Below are 18,570 nucleotides of genomic sequence, written 5' to 3'. Positions count from 1 at the left end.
TTATAAAATAGGAGCAACGGCGCTAGTTGAGGCGTACTCTGAAGCTTGCACCGTACTATGTTACTAGTCTCTTCAAATGGTGTTTGCTGGAACTGATATGTTATGGTGCGGTTCCACCACATATGATCCTTAAAGTAATCTATTTATTTCAGCTGCCTTGTCAAACTTGTGCTGCCAAAACTGGTACCTCTCTAACACTGGGTTTTTCCAGTTTTCAACAAGATTGCCTGGTAAGCACAACTTAGCTGGTCCATTTTACAAAACAGGGCCTGCAGTGAGAGCCAGTGTGGTGTAGTGGTTAAGAGCGGTGGACTCGTAATCTGGTGAACCGGGTTCGCGTCTCCGCTCCTCCACATGCAGCTGCTGGGTGACCTTGGGCCAGTCACACGTCTCTGAAGTCTCTCAGCCTCACTCACCTAACAAAGTGTTTGTTGTGGGGGAGGAAGGGAAAGGAGAATGTTAGCCGCTTTGAGACTCCTTCGGGTAGTGATAAAGCGGGATATCAAATCCAAACTCCTCCTCCTCCTGCAGTGCAGACATTCAGTCAGTATGGACTGCTGTTAGCTCACAGGGGAAACGGGACAACTCCTGGCCGCATGGCATTCTTTTGGGAGTGTTTATGGACTCAGGAGAATACATATGGAATTTATTAAAAAAGGAACTACAGTGGTAATTCTGGTTAAGAACTTAATTCGTTCTGGAGGTCTGTTCTTAACCTGAAACTGTTCTTAACCTGAAGCACCACTTTAGCTAATGGGGCCTCCTGATGCCGCCGCGCGATTTCTGTTCTTATCCTGAAGCAAAGTTCTTAACCCGAGGTACTATTTCTGGGTTAGCGGAGTCTGTAACCTGAAGCATCTGTAATCTGAAGCATCTGTAACCCAAGGTACCACTGTAAAAGCATTCGTGTTCCGTGTCAGATGCAGACCTTGGTTTGTGCCTGCCAGCAATAACTCTCAAACAGCAGCAGTTCTCAGCCCTTGAGCGTTTATTCTTCTTGCTCAGCCCGGGTTCTGCTAAGCTCTTACGCTGATGATTCCCAACTACTTCTGTGTCAGTTTAGAAAAATATAAAGGAACAAGTCCCTGACTCTTTCCTCAGGGTCTTTAGGTTTCTTGTCCTTCCTTCTCCCAATCTTCCTCTCCTTTTATAGCAAGCTCAGATAGACTCCAGGCTGTCAGCTGCTAGGCCAAACAGACTGGACGCTGGACCAAATAAAACCCAGCAAAAAAGACTTGAGGCCAACACCCCTCGCTCATTTTTGTCCTGCAACAAACAATATTTAAATGGCCCCCTCTTGTTGCTATAACTCATCTAAGGTTCCAGTTACAGATAGGTAGCCGTGTTGGTCTGCCATAGTCAAAATAAAAAAAATCCTTCCTGTAGCACCTTAAAGACCAACTAAGTTAGTTCTTGGTATAAGCTTTCGTGTGCATGCACACTTCTTCAGATACTTCTTCAGGTATCTGAAGAAGTGTGCATGCACACGAAAGCTTATACCAAGAACTAACTTAGTTGGTCTTTAAGGTGCTACAGGAAGGATTTTTTTTATTTCATCTAAGGTTGCATACCTGCACACTGTACATTTAAAGCACAGTCTCTCTCATCACCCCAAGAACCCTGGGTAATGTTGTTTGTTAAATGTGCTGGGGATTTTAGCATTATTGGGGGTAAACTACAGTTCCCACAATCCTTTGCAGTGTTCTAAATGTTTGGTGTAGATGCAGCCGTACATGTTAATAGCCTCGAGGCTCACTTTCTTTTTAATTGGAGGAAATACTAAAGTCAAAGGAACACCAGGACTGAATAAGAAGAGAACAATCAGAAAGAAAGTATAGCCTTGGCAGTAGCTGTGATAGCATATATTCCTTAAGTTTATCCGATGCCAAAGCCTGATTAATTATTCACTTAATCCATAGCCATGATTGTGTTTAAACATTAATTTCAGTCCCCAGGTGTGAGAACCATGCAGACCGGCTGCCAAAGATCCCAGAATGATCAGATTTGGAGACATCTTGAAGGTGATCGGAGAATTTGGCAGGTTTCAGAAATGGCTGGTGGTGCTGAACTGCATCCCCAATTTCCTAATTCCCTTTCACGTGTTCGGACAAGTCTTCATTGTCATGGACGTGCCTCACTACTGCAACACGAACTGGATCCTTAATATTACCCAAAACCTGACCCAAGAGCAGCAGCTGAACTTGACCATTCCCAGGAAACCAGATGGCTCTTTTGAGGAATGCTCCATGTTTACTCCTGTGGAAGGCGATATCGATTCAATCATAAAAGACGGACAAAATTCCACGGAAGCCTGCCGAGATGGTTGGGTGTACCCCACAGATCCAAAGCCATCGTTGCTGACAGAGGTATTTTACAGCCCTTGTTAAATAATTTGACTCTGTCTCTCCTGAAGGGTGTGTGCATGCGCGCACATCAATTGCTAACCATACTAGACAACTCTAAAGTGATTTCATTGGTGCTGTCCCTACAACTAAAAACCTGGATAGGGGAACGGACAGGTCAGGGAATGCTTTTGGGAAAAAAGCCAGTGAAGTCGGGTTTAAAAAGAAGAGACCATTACAGTTTTAAGGATTATGAAATTTATATTAATTCTCTATGTAAGGCGTGACTGATGGTACTTTCACTATGGTTCATTTTGTCCTTTTTGTTGTGTGTTGAGCAAACAAGCAAGCAAGCAAACAAACAAACAAACAAACAAACAAACGAATGAATGAAAAGAAAACAAAAACCAGTGAGCCTATGATAAAGTACCAAAATGTGGATAGATTAGTGGCATTCCTCTTCTTTTAATCCAGATGTTACATATCATGGGATAGTTATCCTGAAGCTCTTTGATGTTGAAGCCTTATTGGATGATGTTCTTATTTAATCCCCATTCTTACTTTCTGAATCTGATTGCTGCAAGTATGAAACTCCACTGTCTGGGAGATAATAAATTATTATTATTATTATTAACCAGATTTTGAAGCAGGGAGACAATTCAAGCAGTCCAGAGAGAGAGGAAAAGACGTCATATCGTCATTCCAGAACTTTACAGCAATGGATGTCAATAGTCCATGTTTCTTAAAGACAATTGCTTGTCAATTGTCTAGGTCTCAGTTGATAACTTTTAAAGAAATTAATGGCTTCAGCCTGTATTCCTCAAGTATATTTTGCAGTTGTAGGAATTCTCCCTTCTTCCGGTTTCCCTGGTTTCCATTTTGTGAGGGAAACTCAGCATTAATGAGGTAAAAAAAATAACAAGGCGCGAACATTTAAACCGCTGTGTGATCTTTTTTGGCTGGGATACAATTTTTATACCATGGTAATAAGGATTACTTTTAATAAGGAGATTATGCCAGATCGCACATTTACCAAATTTTGGGCCTTGTAGGTCATGAGGAAGTCCTCTAACCATTTTGACACCTCCGTGAGGTAATGAGAAAGTTTTATTAATTTTTCTCTAATTCTCACGTGAGATAAATTTGGAATATTAGAGGCAGAAATGTCCCGTTTTCAGAGGCTCTCCTGAAAGCTACTAGCAAATGTTCATCTGTTTGTTTATGAAGATATTTCCATGTCACTTTTCATTTTTTTTCTCCCCCCCCCAGCATTTTATTTATTTATTAAAGCTCTTATGTTACATCAGTAAACATTATCATATTATATCGCAAGGCTTATTATACTATATTTTTCAACATGTATACAAAGTGTATATGCTAAAAGAAAGAAAAAGAAAAAAGGACAAAAAACTATTCAAAAATCATATATGTACCACACTTTGGACTTCCTGTCTATCCCGTTGTATATTCCTTTTTTTTACAAATGAATGTACTCTTATTATTGTATTTACATTTTATTTGTATTTACATTTTATCTAATACATTCCTATATCAATATGTACCCTTGGTCTTATTTCTCAACCCAGCTCTCTCCAGCGTCAATCGAATGCTAGCATAGATAGTGAACCTTTACTGTATTTTTGAACATATATCTTATATCTATCCCACTTTTCCATAAATGTTTGTTTTGAGTTGCCTCTCAGGCCATTTGTCAACTGTGCCGTTTCAAAAAATTCTTGTAGCTTGTTATGCCAATCCGTTATTGTCCATGTCACTTTTCAAGTGAGCCTTGCAAGGCAGTTTATATAGGAATATGCATACATTAGCACTCTGTTAAAAAAGGGAGACTTTTTAAAAACTAGAAATCGCCTTCCCTCAGGGAGGAGGATGTTTCAGTTTTCAGATTTGGTGGCAGTTAGGGGAGGGAGAGAACACCTGAGCTGGAACAAGATGGCGGCTCTCCTGTCTCTCTTCTTCACAGGGGACAATTCTTTTTGAGCATTCTGGAATTTCCCCCAAAGAGGGGATGATGATGATGATGATGATTATCTTGCCCTACTTCCCAAAGGAGCCCAGGATGGCAAATAACAACTCAATAATCTTTTTTAAAAGGGGGGAAAAAAACCCCCCACACCAAATACCTTCTCAAAGTTGTGAAAAACAATTTCTTTCCACCACTAAATGCCTGGAGCTAACAGGAATGTTTTAAAATTCTGCCTCATGGAAGAAATTCTAAGATTATTTGGTTAAATATGTTAAGATAAATTAAATAGAACTACTTGTGAGTATCAGATTGGCCTAGGATATAAATATGTGATAATGTAGAATACTATGGATATAAGTCAAAATGAAAAGAAAGAAAGAAAGAGGTTAATTGGACTAAGTAAATTTTATGTGAAAGTAGTCTTGGAAAACTGCTACAATGATTTATATGGAAACTCAGCCAAGGGGATTCGAGGAAGTCACCCAACAATGATAACAAAAGTGGAATTGCTACAGTTAGGATATATGTTTGTTTGTTTTTTAATGTCTTATTTTTATGTTTGTGGATATGTCTGTTATAAATTTGGAAAACTAATACATTTCTTTTGAAAAAAAACAATAATTCTGCCTCAGCACTAATAATGAGGGTGAGGAGAAGGTATTCTTGTAAGTGAGGGGACTTGACCAAGGTGGGGTAAAATTTGAGTCCACCCTTCAGCAGAAGGCCCAGGGCGCGTTAAAGCAATAAAATGGTATACATTATGAAAGCAAGTGAAACAGTTAAATTTTTAAAAAGAGCAGGCTAATACTATTCAAACAAAACCAGAAACAGTGTAGATTTGTGATATACTGTACACAATGCAGTGTCAGGAGAGGGAAGTACAAGGATTTTTCTTCTTTTTCTTTAGTTCAACTTGGTCTGTGACCGAAATAACTTAAAAGATGTCGCTCAGTCTATTTACATGGCGGGTGGCCTTGTGGGAGCCCTGGTCCTTGGCCCGCTGAGCGACTGGTAAGTATAACTTTGAGATGTCATGGAGAAGCTGAGAGAAAATGGCCACTCCATTTTCAGGAGGCGAAGGGCAGAGGCTTTTCTGCAATCCTCATCGGAAGCCTTTCTTCGTGTGCCTCCTCATTGAGAAGCCCGGAGGGTGGCAACACGAGAACGGGGCCTTTTCTGTGGTGGCTCCCTGTTTGTGGAAAGTGCTCCCCAGGGAGGCTCACCTGGTGCCTTCATTATATATTTTTAGGTGCAAGGAGAAAACATTCCTCTTGAACCAGGCCGTTGGGAAGGGTGGGTCATGGTTTTGATGTTTTGTTTTTATTTTTTTTATAATGATATTTATTGAAACAAACAATTTTTAAAATTACACAGAAAAAAGACAAAATTACCAAAAAAAACCCAGAAACAGAACCCAAAAAAACCCATCACTTTCAAATTTTCCATTTTCATTACCTTCTTTCCATAACCTCCTCCTCCTCCCATCTCTTGTATCTTGATTAATAGTTGGGACAGCAAATCCTTTCCATAATTCATAATATTCTGTCATTACGTTACCTTACTCTATTATCATCTTGTCTTATAAAAACAACCTTAAAGCTTAAACCTTAAATCTTATTTTTACTAACTTCTCATAACCATTACCTTTTTGCCTAGTTCTTTAAACATTTTTACAAGAGCCAAGTAATTTGTTTTTAATCATTTGTTTTTTATCCTGTATTTTATGCTGTGAACTGCCCTGAGATCTTACGATATACAGTGGTACCTCGGGTTACATACGCTTCAGGTTACACACTCCGCTAACCCAGGATAAGAACAGAAATCGTGTTCCGGTGGCGTGGCAGCAGCAGGAGGCCCCATTAGCTAAAGTGGTACTTCAGGTTAAAAACAGTTTCAGGTTAAGCACGGACCTCAGGAACGAATTAAGTACTTAACCCGAGGTACCACTGTAAATCATCATCATCCCCACAATAACTCTGGGCTTATCCTCACTTCCTCTTGTCCCCCTGCTTTTTGTAGCACTCAGTTGGAGCAAACGGCAATTTGGGTTTCCCCTGAAGCACCATTTGTTCCAATCTGTCACTAAAGAGCGGTTTTTCCCCTTGGAAAGGAGCAGGACAAGGGGGAAACCACTCAGACCTGTGCTTTCTAGGCACGGTATAGGCAGAAGTAAGGATAAGCCCTCTGTGAGGTAATAATAAAAAATAATAAATAATAAATTTAGTAGGCTTCCTTTTGCAGATTGACCCATCTTGTATTGCATTTCCCTCCTCCAGCACTGGAAGTCACATGATGATTCTGCTCAGCCTCCTCCTCATGGGCTCCTTTGGTGTTGGGGCAGGATTTTCTCCAAATTTCTACGTCTACATCGCCCTGAGATTCATCGTGGGCGCCGCTTTTGCTGGGATCAGCATCAGCATGTCAGCTTTAAGTGAGACACTTCCGCTTCTCTGGGGAGGTTTAGGCCTTGCTATCAAAAGAATCACACTCCATCTTTGGTATCCTCCAGATGTTTTGCACTAAACACAGTTTTGCTGGTTGGGGGGCAGAGCAAGTTATAGCCCAAAACATCTGTAGGGCATCTGGTTGGGGGCACTGCCTTACTCTATCCAACCTGCACAACTTGCTTTTTATGAATATATTGCCCTCCCCAAATACAGTGGATGCTCAGGTTGCGAACGTGATCCGTGCGGGAGGCATGTTCGCAACCTGCAGCGCTGAGCCTGCGCGGGTCGCAATTCGGCGCTCCTGCGCATGCACAAAGCGTGATTTAGTGGTCCTGAGCATGCGCGAGCCCCAAAACCCGGAAGTAACCCGTTCCGGTATTTCCGGGTTTGGCGCGGTGCACAACCTGAAAACACGCAACCTGAAGCGTCTGTAACCCGAGATATGACTGTCGATATATTTTCTCTCAAGGTAACATTGCTTAAAGGTGAATGTTGAGGTACAGTGCCGGATTTATGTATAAGGTAAACAAGCTATAGCCTAGGGCCCCACTCTCTTGGGAGCCCCAAAAAAAATTAAAGGAAAAAAACCTGGATGTACAGTTCCAAAATATAAGATAAAAAACAAAATAAAACCTACATACAGCAACAGTGTTTTGTGTTGTGTAGGCTCCTATGATGTAAGTCATGGGCCCCGCCTGCTAGCCTGCTCCCTAAAATATCACTGGTTTGCTCATTTCTATATATAGGGTGCCTACATTCTGCATGTGCAAATGGCTTTAGATAACTGTTAGGTTCATAAATTACCATTTAGCATATATTCAACACAAAAAACAGCTACAATTTGTTGTTGACAAAGGACAGCTGGACATATAAAGGGCCCCATTATCTTCAGTAGCTTAGGGCCTCCTCAAACCTAAATCTGGCCCTGTTGAGGTACAGTGTCATTGTTCTGTACAGAAGCATCCCAACCATGAAATGAGATGCAGAGACGGCCCACTTGTTTGAGACACTTTAGGAGCCAATTTGCAAGGGGACTGAGGTAGGGTAAAGACTGCTTGGGGGACAGATGGAGCCTAGTGTGTCTGGTGGGTGGAAAGCACAACACCTGCCTAGTTAAGGAAAGAGCCAGGCTGTGCCAGGCACGTCAGGTGAACTCTGATGGACATGATTTGTGTTTGTGTAAATGTGTGTCTCAACCTGGGGACCCAATCCAAATAATCAGTAACTGCTGCAAGCGTTCCAGCCTCCTCCTTGACATCATCACATTAATCCACTGTTATTTAATAATAATAATAATAATAATAATAATAATAATAATTAATAATTTATTATTTATACCCCGCCCATTTGGCTGGGTTTCCCCAGGCACTCTGGGTGGCTTCCAACAAAACACTAAAATACAATAACCTAATAATAAAGCCGGGCGGTTAAATGATTTTTTTTTTTTTTAAGTGAGTGGTTGACAATGGCAAGGTCTTTTCCTGATACTGATTGTAACTTGAACCCTTTTAGCTTCGGAGTGGGTTGGGCCTTCCTATCGCCCACTTGCGATGATCATCAGCTACTGCTTCCAAGGCGTTGGGCAGATGGCTTTGGCTGGTTTGGCATACTCGGTCCGTGACTGGAGGAACTACCAGTTTGCTGGCTCAGCTCCAGCATTCGCCCTCTTTTTTTACATATGGTGAGTGTGCACACGAACAAGAAATGAGCATAATGGGGCTGTGTGTAAAACAATACAGCATACTATATATCATTAAGAGTAACAGTAGCATAGGCTCATAACCACCCTGTGTTTAAGATCTGTCATATTTTATGATCTGCCAGGGACCAAGAGAAAGCTCTATTTAGCTTGGGACAAAAATACTTGAAGGAGTACCTCTCACCCAAGCTGCCCCTGAGTTAAGATCTGAGAGAAAAGATATGAATGCCTGTGGACCCACTAGTGTGGGTGATCAACAAAACAATTGGCTGGATGCTTATATTCAAAACATGGGGCTTTGTACACTCTCCTGCAGGGAGAGAGCAGCAGCAGCAGAGACTGAACTCGCATTAGGAATAAAGGTTGTTATGCCGTTTTTTATGCCTTTCAGTTGTACACAACAGTTGACCTCTTCCTACCCCTCTTGCAATGAGCAGGTCACACACTGTTAAGTAAGTTTTAAAATATTTACTTACGGATTCAAGGTCTCAGTCGTGCGTTGTTCCATACAGCAGCAAGGATAATACAGGCAAAATGCTCTTAGGTAGAAAATAAAGAATATAGTTCCAAACACATGCTGTAAGATTGGGAGCGAGCTTCCACACATATCCTCTTTCATTGGTTATATGATGCAGAGGCATCACTTCCTCTTTGGACTGAGACCTGAGTCTGTCTAGGAATACAGCTCTATGGTCCTTAACCCCTTCATGTACTAACTAGCAGTTAGGGTTGACTGTGATCTCCCACAGGTTTATTGCGGGAATGCCTTTTGGTTGTACTGCAGCTGAATGAGAACTGTTGTGCCCAGGAGACTAGTTCATTAGGGCGAATGGGGCACATCCCCAGCAATCTCAATCTGCCCTCAGATGGCTCCCACCTAAGGCCTTTTTACTTACAAAAAGACACTGCCTGCCAGCTTCTTAGTCTCAGCGTTATCCCTTGTATAACTCAGCAAGGAGGAGAATGAGGTTACAGGGCTCACCCAGATTTGCCCTTGCGCTGCTGTTTCCCCCCTGGGAAACTCTATTTTTTACCACTGAATCAAAGCAAACATCAAGGGACTTTTCTCCTGATTGACGTTTGCTCCGATTTATTCCTAAAGAGTGGATTTTCCATGGGGAAATAGCCGGACAAGGGCAAAGCTGCCTGGAAGGCATGGGACAAACAGGAAGCAGCAGACAAGCAGAAGTGTGGAGAAGCCCACAACTAGAATTAGTTGGCCCTGCCCTGCCATTGGCTCTTGCTGCACCTACTGCTGGTTTCATTGACTCCCAGCCATGCTTCACAAACTCTTGTCTTCTTCAGGGTTCTTCCCAAGTCTGCGCGATGGCTTCTGACAAAAGGGAAGGTCGAGGAAGCCAAAAAGGTGCTTCGAAAGGCTGCTTCCGTTAACAAACGAACCGTCTCAGAAGAGCTACTCAACCAGGTAGCAAAGCCTGGGATTTCTATTGCTCCTTTTCTGGAAATGTCTGGGGAGGATATTGAGGGAAAGCGGCATAGAAACACAATAAAGGTAAAGGGGTCCCTGACCATTATGTCCAGTTGTGGCTGACTCTGGGGTTGCGGTGCTCATCTCGCTTTATTGGCCGAGGGAGCCGGCGTACAGCTTCCGGGTCATGTGGCCAGCATGACTAAGCCGCTTCTGGCGAACCAGAGCAGCGCACAGAAACGCTGTTTACCTTCCCACCAGAGCAGTACCTATTTATCTACTTGCACTTTGACGTGCTTTTGAACTGCTAGGTTGGCAGGAGCAGGGACCGAGCAACGGGAGCTTACCCCGTCATGGGAATTCGAACGGCCGACCTTCTGATCGGCAAGTCCCAGGCTCTGTGGTTTAACCCACAGCGCCACCCGCGTCCCCAGAAACACAATAGATCATATCAATCCAATCAATCCAGTCTCTCATGCTGCATTAGAATTTTTTTTTTAATCTGTTGCGTATCCACCTCAAGCATTCCTTATTAAGCTGTTAGCCTGTCCCTCCAAACTCATTTTGTTTTATTTACAACAAAATGTATACCCATTCCCACCCTTCCTCCAAGGAGGTAAGGAGGACAGCTTACACCGGGTGTGAAACATTCTCCAGATGTTGTGCAACTGCAGCTTCCATCACCCTCAGTGAACATAACCAAGGCTGGGGAATCCCATGAGTTACAGTTCAAAAACACCTGGAGGACCACAGGTCCCCTACATTTGGCTTACATCGTTCCCCATTCCCTGCTTTAGCCTCCTTACAGGCCTGTGAGATTTGGGCAGGGGGAGAGATGAGTCGAAGTACACCCAGTGAGTTTTGTGGCTGAGTGGAATCTCTCCAGTCTTAGTTCAACTTGCTAACCCACCTGGCACCCTGGCTGTTTGGAACTAAAACTCACATCAGGCCAAGCCAGCACAGCTGCCCTGGCAGATGGGTCTGATGGGAGTTGTAGTTCAAAGCCACTGGAGGGCACCAGGTTGGGGAAAACTGTCCTTTGATGTTCTGTGTCTCTCTTGTCTTGCACATTTTGAAGCTGGCTCCAGAAGAGAAGGTGAAATCTGGGAATATTCTGGATCTTTGCAAGAATCCACGTCTAAGGATTTTGACTTTAATCATGGTCGTAGTCTGGTAAGAATTCTGAAGTACATTAATTCAGCAGCCAATATATAATATGCAAGTGGCTTCAGTTTTGTGTGTGTTGTTTAAACTTCCTTGTTATTGTTTCTTCATGTATAAAATGAGCACAACCAGCAACTTACGGCTAAACCTTTGTATGGTCCAAGGCAGGACTTTTCTCTTACCCTTGGTTGCTACACTGAGAATTAATTTTTATTAATTAAAATATTTTAATGTCACACTTCCAGGGTGGCTGACAATGAAAGCATAACACACACGCTGCAAATATCAAGAATTGTCAAATAAACAAAAGAGCGGTAAGCAGCAAGGAAAACACAAAAATCAGTGGGATGGGTGGAATGAAAACCATACCCACTTGTCAAACAAAGGTCTTTGCCAGGTGCCAAAATGACATCAGAGTTGCTGATGTGCAGGCCTGCTTCTGGAGCGCGTGTTCTGCAAATACGATGCCTCTGATGTGATCCTTTTTCAAGTCACCATCTTTGGGTGCTGGTGGTCCAGGAAGAAGCACCTTGGCAAATGACTGCAAGGTTCAGGCAGGGCTGTCTGACAGAATGCAGCCATTGAGATCTACATCTAGGTAGCTGCACACACAGCTACCGGTCAAATAGAACAAAGGAATGTTTGGGGCAATGGGCAAAATGCTTTTGCTGTGCCCCAGATGGATAGTTTTTAGGCTGTTTTTATCCTTCTTCATGACACACATTGACACCACCTGTTTTGCTGTTGTTTCGCTATAGTTTCCAAGAGGCAGCTGTGTTGGTCCGAGGCAGCAAAAAAGAGAAGAGTTGGTTTCTTCAGAGACTTCAAACGCTGCCTATAAAGTTTCACAGTCATGAGGACTAGGATTTAAAATGATGATTTAGACTCTGAGGAAGCTGAATTCTGCGTTCAGTTCTAGGGCATTGTAGAACTGTATCACATGCAGCACCCTGGTTCTAACCAGCACTGAAGTTTAGTGGTGGGCTTGTGTGAGCCGGGAATTAAAATGAACAATAGCAATAAATGCAGAATGAACAGTAATTTCTTGCTTGGTTCTCAGGTTTGCAGACAGTCTTGTGTATTACGGAGTGAGCCACCAGGTTGGGGATTTTGGCTTGGACATCTACATGACCCAGCTTGTGTTTGGAGCTGTGGAAATACCATCTCGAGCCTCCTGTATCTTCCTCCTCCAGTGGATGGGGAGGAAGAAATGCCAGGCTGCTTGGCTTTTCCTAGGCGGAGTCATGTGCTTGATCATCCCTGCTATTCCAACAGGTAAAAAAGCCACTTGAGGGAGAAAAACTGGAAGGCAAACTGCAAGGCAGGCAAGGGGAACCTGCAGCCCTCCAGATGTTGCTGAATTTCAATTCCGATCATCCCTGAGCATTGGCCACCTTGGCTGGGGGATGATGGGAGTTGAAGTTCAACATCTGGCAGGCCAAAGGTTCCCCATCCCTAATGTAAGAAGTGACCCACAGACCCCTGGCTATACAGAACTGCTTCAGAAGGACACAGATGTGCCTGTATATTCTCAGAACTTGTCTTGTGTTTGTGCAGAGTGTTCCCCCTTTTGTCTCTTTCTTCATAGACAGGACACAACAGGCAAGCACGGTTGGAGTTAAAGGGAGCTATAAGGCCTGAGCCCTGGGTCTTTTGCACTGGGGACCTGATCTTCTGCCCCTTGCTGCTTTTTTGAACCATTTTTTAATAATAAGGGGAAAAAACATGTTCCTTTCCCCGTTTCTGTCCTCCCACTTCCTCCTTTCCACTGAGATCCTCAAGGGACTAAATTCTGAGAAACAAACAGGCCACAGGTTTGCATAGTTACATTAGCCAGTATATAGGTATGTTTGCAAATCTAGAAGCAGTTACTAAAATTTAAATAGAAACCCATGCCTTCCAATATTTCTCAAATGAAAATAGGAACACCCAGTGCCTTTTTTTCTTAAAAAATAATAATGTTTAGGGGTGCTCTTATTTTCCAACTCATATTGAAATACTGCCCCTCAATGAGGCCAAAGTTAGATTCACAAAATATGTAGGGGTATGCATCCCCTTGCATGCCCCGAGAAGAAAAGCACTGGGAATGTTCCAAGGAAAAGCATGACATTCCGGGATCAAAACAGAAACTGCGACGGCTTCTGTAAATCTGGGACTGTCCCTGGAAAATAGCGACATTTGGAGGGTCTGGAAATCTTAACAGGGGAAGACTGTGAGAAAGTGGCCTGAAATGTGGACTATATACAGAAATAAAAATAAATAAAAGTAAATGATGGTTTAGTATTATGTGGTGACACAGCAATCTCTAGCCCAGTATTAGTGACTGATGGCATCTCTCTAGGTCACAGAAGAGGTTCTTCTGCATCACTTCCTACACCACTAGATTCTCCAAAATGGAGAAATTGAACCTGAGAGCTTCTGCAACCAAAGCAAGTGCTCTAATACTGCCAGTCTTCTCCCCAAATGAGCCCCAGAAACCATTCTAGCTACCCATAGATTTGTGGTGACAATATTTCCAGATTTCTGTAGGACCACAGGTAACATTTCAGAACTGGATTAGACATTTTGCTAGGCCTGTGGTCTTTCAACAATGCCTTACCTTGATTTTTTGTGGTCTAGTTTCTAACCTCCCTGCCTGTCTTTGCCCAGACTTCCCTGTGATTGTGACGGTGCTGGCTGTTATTGGCAAGTCTGCGTTGGCTGCCTCCTTTTCAACCACCTATGTGTTTTCTGCTGAAATCTTTCCCACAGTTATCAGGTGAGGATATCTTGGGTATAGGCGCTTAGAAAATGAATTTCAACTTTCAGCTTTACCTGGGCAGTTTTGTCCACAGGCATAATGACAACAAAGGGGGCTTTAAATCTTGCATGAGAACTATCTTTTATTCTATGTAACAAAGAATTCTAGTAGATTTGACTGTGCTTTTACTGTATATGTAGTGGTTCTTGGTGTTTTTGGATGATGCCCATGGCCTTATGGCTTGTGCAATAAAGTTTATGAAAATGGTATCATTTAACTGGAGGTATACGCAAAAGATTCAAGTGCCTGTACTTTGAGGTCTTCAGTGTACAAAGCATATTCTGAAAATTCTGAGATATGAATCCTCCACATATTGTGCTATAAATAAGTGCAGGACATTGACAGTATATCTTGTCAATTTTATGTTGGACCTGACCACAATGCTCTTCCGAAGCAAAATAAAGGGGAGCATTGTGTTGTGCCCCAAGATATGCCCTCAGGTTAGGGGGCTCAGCCCAAGGAAGGTAAACCCTTTTACCAGATTGCTTGCCCAAGAGAGCAGTTAGCAATGAAATGAGTGAGCCCAATTTTAGACATGTTCATTGATTTCAGTGAGTCTGTTCTGAGTAAAGCATAGCTGAACACCATCCAATGTACACAGCTACATATATTCATGAAAACAACATATTTTAAATGCATTGCGTTTGGCAAAATTGATTGCAAAGATGGGTGCAATAGGCAAAATAGCATACTTCTAATGTGTGTGATAGTGCACTAAAGTGACGAAATCATAAACTGCTGCAGAAATGTGGTGAACTGCATTTAAGACTGAAAAAAACCCCGAGAACATTAGAGATACCAAAACCGAGATATTTGTCCTTTCCTTCCTGTTGTGTAATTGTTTACTGCATGGTGTGGCTGATTTGCTTCTGGAAACTTGCCCCTGGCAGGGCACATCTGTCTGTGCCTCCTCTCAGGCATCGCTCTCTGTGTTTTGCTACTTCCACCAGGCAAAGCAGTTTAGGCTTGTGCTCCATGGTTGGCAGAGTAGGGGGCATCCTTGCCCCGCTGATTGTTCTCCTAAGCAAATACCACCCTGCTATTCCCATGGTGATACTTGGAGGCACAGCTCTGTCTGCGGGAATCCTCTGCTTTTTTCTTCCTGAGACACAGAACCAGGATCTTCAGGACGACATCAGAGACTCCCCAGCAAGCCAGAGGTGAGTCGCATGGAATTCTAGAAATATAGGAAGTATATAAGTTCACATTTTGTACATTGCATGCCCTCAAGCTGCTCCATTCTGCCCCCACCCCATTGTGTTAAGTCCTGGTAAAACACTGCCCCTCTTTTGGGGAGAAGTAAGTCCACTGAGGACTATGGGCTTTTCTCCAGAATATAAAGGTTTAACTACATATGACAACATTAATGATGAATGAGTTTCATGTTTTGAAAAATTTAGCACCAGGTTCCTGCCATAGTTGTTGCTGGGATTGCAGCTTAAGCTTCTCTTCCCAAGCCACAATCTTTGTGAAATTTGCCTCCCACTGAAAGCAAATTAGCTTTCAGAAAATGCTAGGGTGGCTTAAGTTAGCAATAGTGTTCAGGGGTTTGTGGGTAGGGAAGATTTGGTTGCCATAGAGGGGGACATTTCATGGAGGCAGAGGAGAAAAAGCATTCCTCACTCCATGCACTCTGATCTTGATAACAATCCCCTTCTGTGTCTCATACTTAGTTTAAAAACACACACAAATGTGATTGCTAATTGTGGGGTGACCAGTTTCATGTAACCAACATGCTTAAGTCTAGTTAATGTGTGAAGGGGTTAACACCATAGAGTAAGCTGTCCTGCCAGGCTTAGCTATGCCATCCCCTCCAACATCCTGCTGATCAAAATTGGGATGCTTATCTTTTTGGTCTTGATCCAGAGCAAAAACCGAGTGCCTTTTGGTCTGGCCCTCTAGCACGAGACTGCTAATTTGTGCAAGAGCACAGGGCCAAAAAAAGGACATTTTGGGTTCCAATCAGAAGCCAGGATGGTTTCTGCTCACCCCCTGTAACCACAGATGGATGACAGCTTGGAAGTCTCCAAGGAAGAGATGACAGTGGTGGTGATGAGGCTAGTGGGCGATAGAGGGCTACTTTATGTCATGTTTATTTATATTCCCTTTCATTAGGTCCAACAAGGCTGTCAACGGTAGCTTTGAAAATGGACCTGTGCAGACAGAAGATGGCCAACTGAAAGAAGCCGCCATCACTACACGCTTCTAGCAGAAATAACACTTGGATCCAAAGGACATTTAGCGAAGATTTCAGGGATGAGTGAATTGGTCGTTTTGATTTCTCCCCGTTTCTCATCTCTTGAAACTCTAGTTCTTCACATTCCCTCACCGGTTTCTTCAGTCCTCGTGAAGATTTACCAGCACTTTAGTGCGAATTTCTCCTAATACGCACATTTTTGTACACACCTTTCTCTGATACAATGCATTTTGGTATGTTGTTTTCACTAATATATGCATTTCTTTCCACACTTCAATATATGCATGTTCAATCTCCGCTTGGCTGGAGAGCAGCATTTCAATATTTGGGGAAGTGCGAGTTCCAAAGGACAGCATATTGTTTCAAAAAGAGCAAACTCTGCTGGTTTGTCTTTCAGTGCAGACTGAATTGCATTCCTCTGCTCACATTAGAGCACTCAGTTCAACTCCCTAAATAACCTCAGTGGTGGAGGAAAACATGCCTTTTTTTTCATGCTCAGGGTTCCAGGTCCAATCACCAGGTTCTCCTATTAGGAAGTTCCCTGGATGAGGCATGTTCTATGCGTGCACCAAGTCACCAATTCGAAACTCTGGAGAGATGTGATTAGACATTAATGGGTTCATGGATGGGCCCATGAAGCAGCAATAAGGCAGCTTTGTGTGCTCATAAGACACAAACGTGGCATAAGCAATATGGATTTGCTGACCCAGGTGCAGTGAAACCGCAGGAAGTTGGGGCTAAGGCATGGTGAAGCTGCAAGCATTTGGCGATAAAAAGGGCTACAACTTTCTTTATTACAGTTGCTAGCAGGTTTTGGCACAGGCGTTGGGTGTGTGTTCAGCAGCTGCTGGTTCACCAAGATGAAGAATTGCCCCATGGCATACATCAAATTAGGGATGCGGGTGGCGCTGTGGGTTAAAGCACAGAGCCTAGGATTTGCTGATCAGAAGGTTGGTGGTTCGAATCCCCACGACAGGGTGAGTTCCCATTGCTCGGTCCCTGCTCCTGCCAACCTAGCAGTTCGAAAGCACGTCGAAGTGCAAGTAGATAAATAGGTACTGCTCCGGCGGGAAGGTAAACGGTGTTTCCATGCGCTGCTCTGGTTCGCCAGAAGCGGCTTAGTCCTGCTGGCCACATGACCCGGAAGCTGTACGCAGGCTCCCACGGCCAATAAAGCGAGATGAGAACGGCAACCCCAGAGTCGGTCACGACTGGACCTAATGGTCAGGGGTCCTTTACCTTTACCTATACATCAAATTGGGGTGACTCTCTGTGAGCACCATCTTGGCCCACCAGCCCCTGTCTGGGCATTCAGACAGAAGCATCACCCCTGGATCTCCTTAACAGCATAGCATAGTTTTCAACCTTTTTGAATCCATAGCTCCCTTGACCACCTGCATTCTTTCTGCAGCAGCCTTGTGGGGCTCCGGTGCCCAGTTATGTCACCGCTTGCCTGCAGAGCTAGCAGCCTCTTACCCTTTTTTGAACACCTTTCCTCAGCCTCCTCTCCTCTCCCCTTTCCTTGGGATTCCTTTGGGCAGCTGCTCCTGCCTCCCCTAGTCTCTAAGCTGCCCCTCACTTGCCCCAGAGAGAGGTGTCTCCTCACATTGCCCCACAGGGGGCTGGAAAGAGGATGCCCCCAGCCTTAGTGGCCCAACAGAGACTGGCCAAACATGAGGCCAGCACTTTACCATGGGAGGCAGCAGTGGGTGCAGCTGGGTCTGCTTAGCAGAAAGGTCCCCCTTCAGCCCCAGGCACTCAGCTCCCAGGCAGGCATTGCACACAGCAAGCACAAGAAAGGTCAGTGCAAGAAAGGCCTGCCCAGACTCCCATTTGTCTGCCCATTCCCAACAGCAAGGGCTGGTTGCTTGCTTACTCACCCACTTGCTTGCTTACTCCAAGGCTGCCTCAACTACTGGCAACCAGCACCCCCTGACCAGTCCCAGAGGCACCATTCGCCTTGGGAGCTTGCATCCAGGGCTGCTGCAACAAGCAGCTGTGCAAGCCTTTGGGAGGCAGAGATGCAGGAGGACATCAGAGGAGAGAGGGAAGGAAAGAGGGACAGAGGCCCGTGTTGCCCGTAGCACCCCTGACCACCATTCAAGGCACCTCTGGTTGCCATGGCACACTGGCTGAAAACCACTGGCATAGCTGATTCCTTGGACCAGCGTGGGGCTCCCAACACCCCCGTTGACAAAGGATCCAACCCAATGCCTTAGCTGCCATCAAGTTGTGACAATTCCTATGAGGTGGCCAAACCCCAAGACAGGCCCAATATCATGTGAAGGCAAATTCCTCCCTGGCCCTGAATATGGCGACTGAAAATTTCCACAGCAAGCTCTCATGCACGGCCTGCCCGGTTGTCTGCCAGCCGACCTGCAGTATAACACTTAGGGTGGGAGGGCTGGGAAATCCAGCACTAGCTAAGGCAGAGAGCAAGGTGCAGCTGGCTTTTATTAATGGCAGGTTTAGGGGAGTGCGACCGGTTTGCCCGCACTGGGCACTGAG

At 44.1% G+C, this 18,570-nt stretch overlaps 1 protein-coding gene across 1 annotated transcript; it reads left to right on the top strand.

Moving 5' to 3' along the window:
• The first annotated feature begins 935 nt into the window (after window positions 1–935).
• On the top strand, window positions 936–16,339 carry LOC308569601 (solute carrier family 22 member 13-like). Its single transcript, XM_081163721.1, has 11 exons — window positions 936–1,319; window positions 1,563–2,366; window positions 5,234–5,337; window positions 6,603–6,757; window positions 8,286–8,454; window positions 9,778–9,898; window positions 10,980–11,074; window positions 12,126–12,340; window positions 13,715–13,823; window positions 14,816–15,025; window positions 15,981–16,339. Exons 2-11 carry the CDS (start codon window positions 1,995–1,997, stop codon window positions 16,072–16,074), a joined length of 1,644 nt encoding a protein of 547 aa, XP_081019847.1. The 5' UTR covers window positions 936–1,319; window positions 1,563–1,994; the 3' UTR covers window positions 16,075–16,339.
• Window positions 16,340–18,570: the final 2,231 nt, after the last annotated feature.

This window comes from Podarcis bocagei (genome assembly GCF_964188305.1).
Source record: "Podarcis bocagei genome assembly, chromosome: 12".
In the NCBI taxonomy this organism is placed as follows: Eukaryota; Metazoa; Chordata; class Lepidosauria; order Squamata; family Lacertidae; genus Podarcis; species Podarcis bocagei.
The sequence above is the reverse complement of the archived record's forward strand: the minus strand, read 5'-3'. Positions and strand labels throughout refer to the sequence as shown.

What these genes read in the sequence shown, in the direction of transcription:
- LOC308569601 (XM_081163721.1), top strand. Translation starts at nt 1,995, where the DNA reads ATGATCAGATTTGGAGACATCTTGAAGGTGATCGGAGAATTTGGCAGG. An exon ending in ATCTTTCCCACAGTTATCAG is followed by an intron (nt 13,824 to 14,815) that starts GTGAGGATATCT and finishes TACTTCCACCAG; the next exon opens with GCAAAGCAGTTTAGGCTTGT. An exon ending in GACTCCCCAGCAAGCCAGAG is followed by an intron (nt 15,026 to 15,980) that starts GTGAGTCGCATG and finishes CCCTTTCATTAG; the next exon opens with GTCCAACAAGGCTGTCAACG.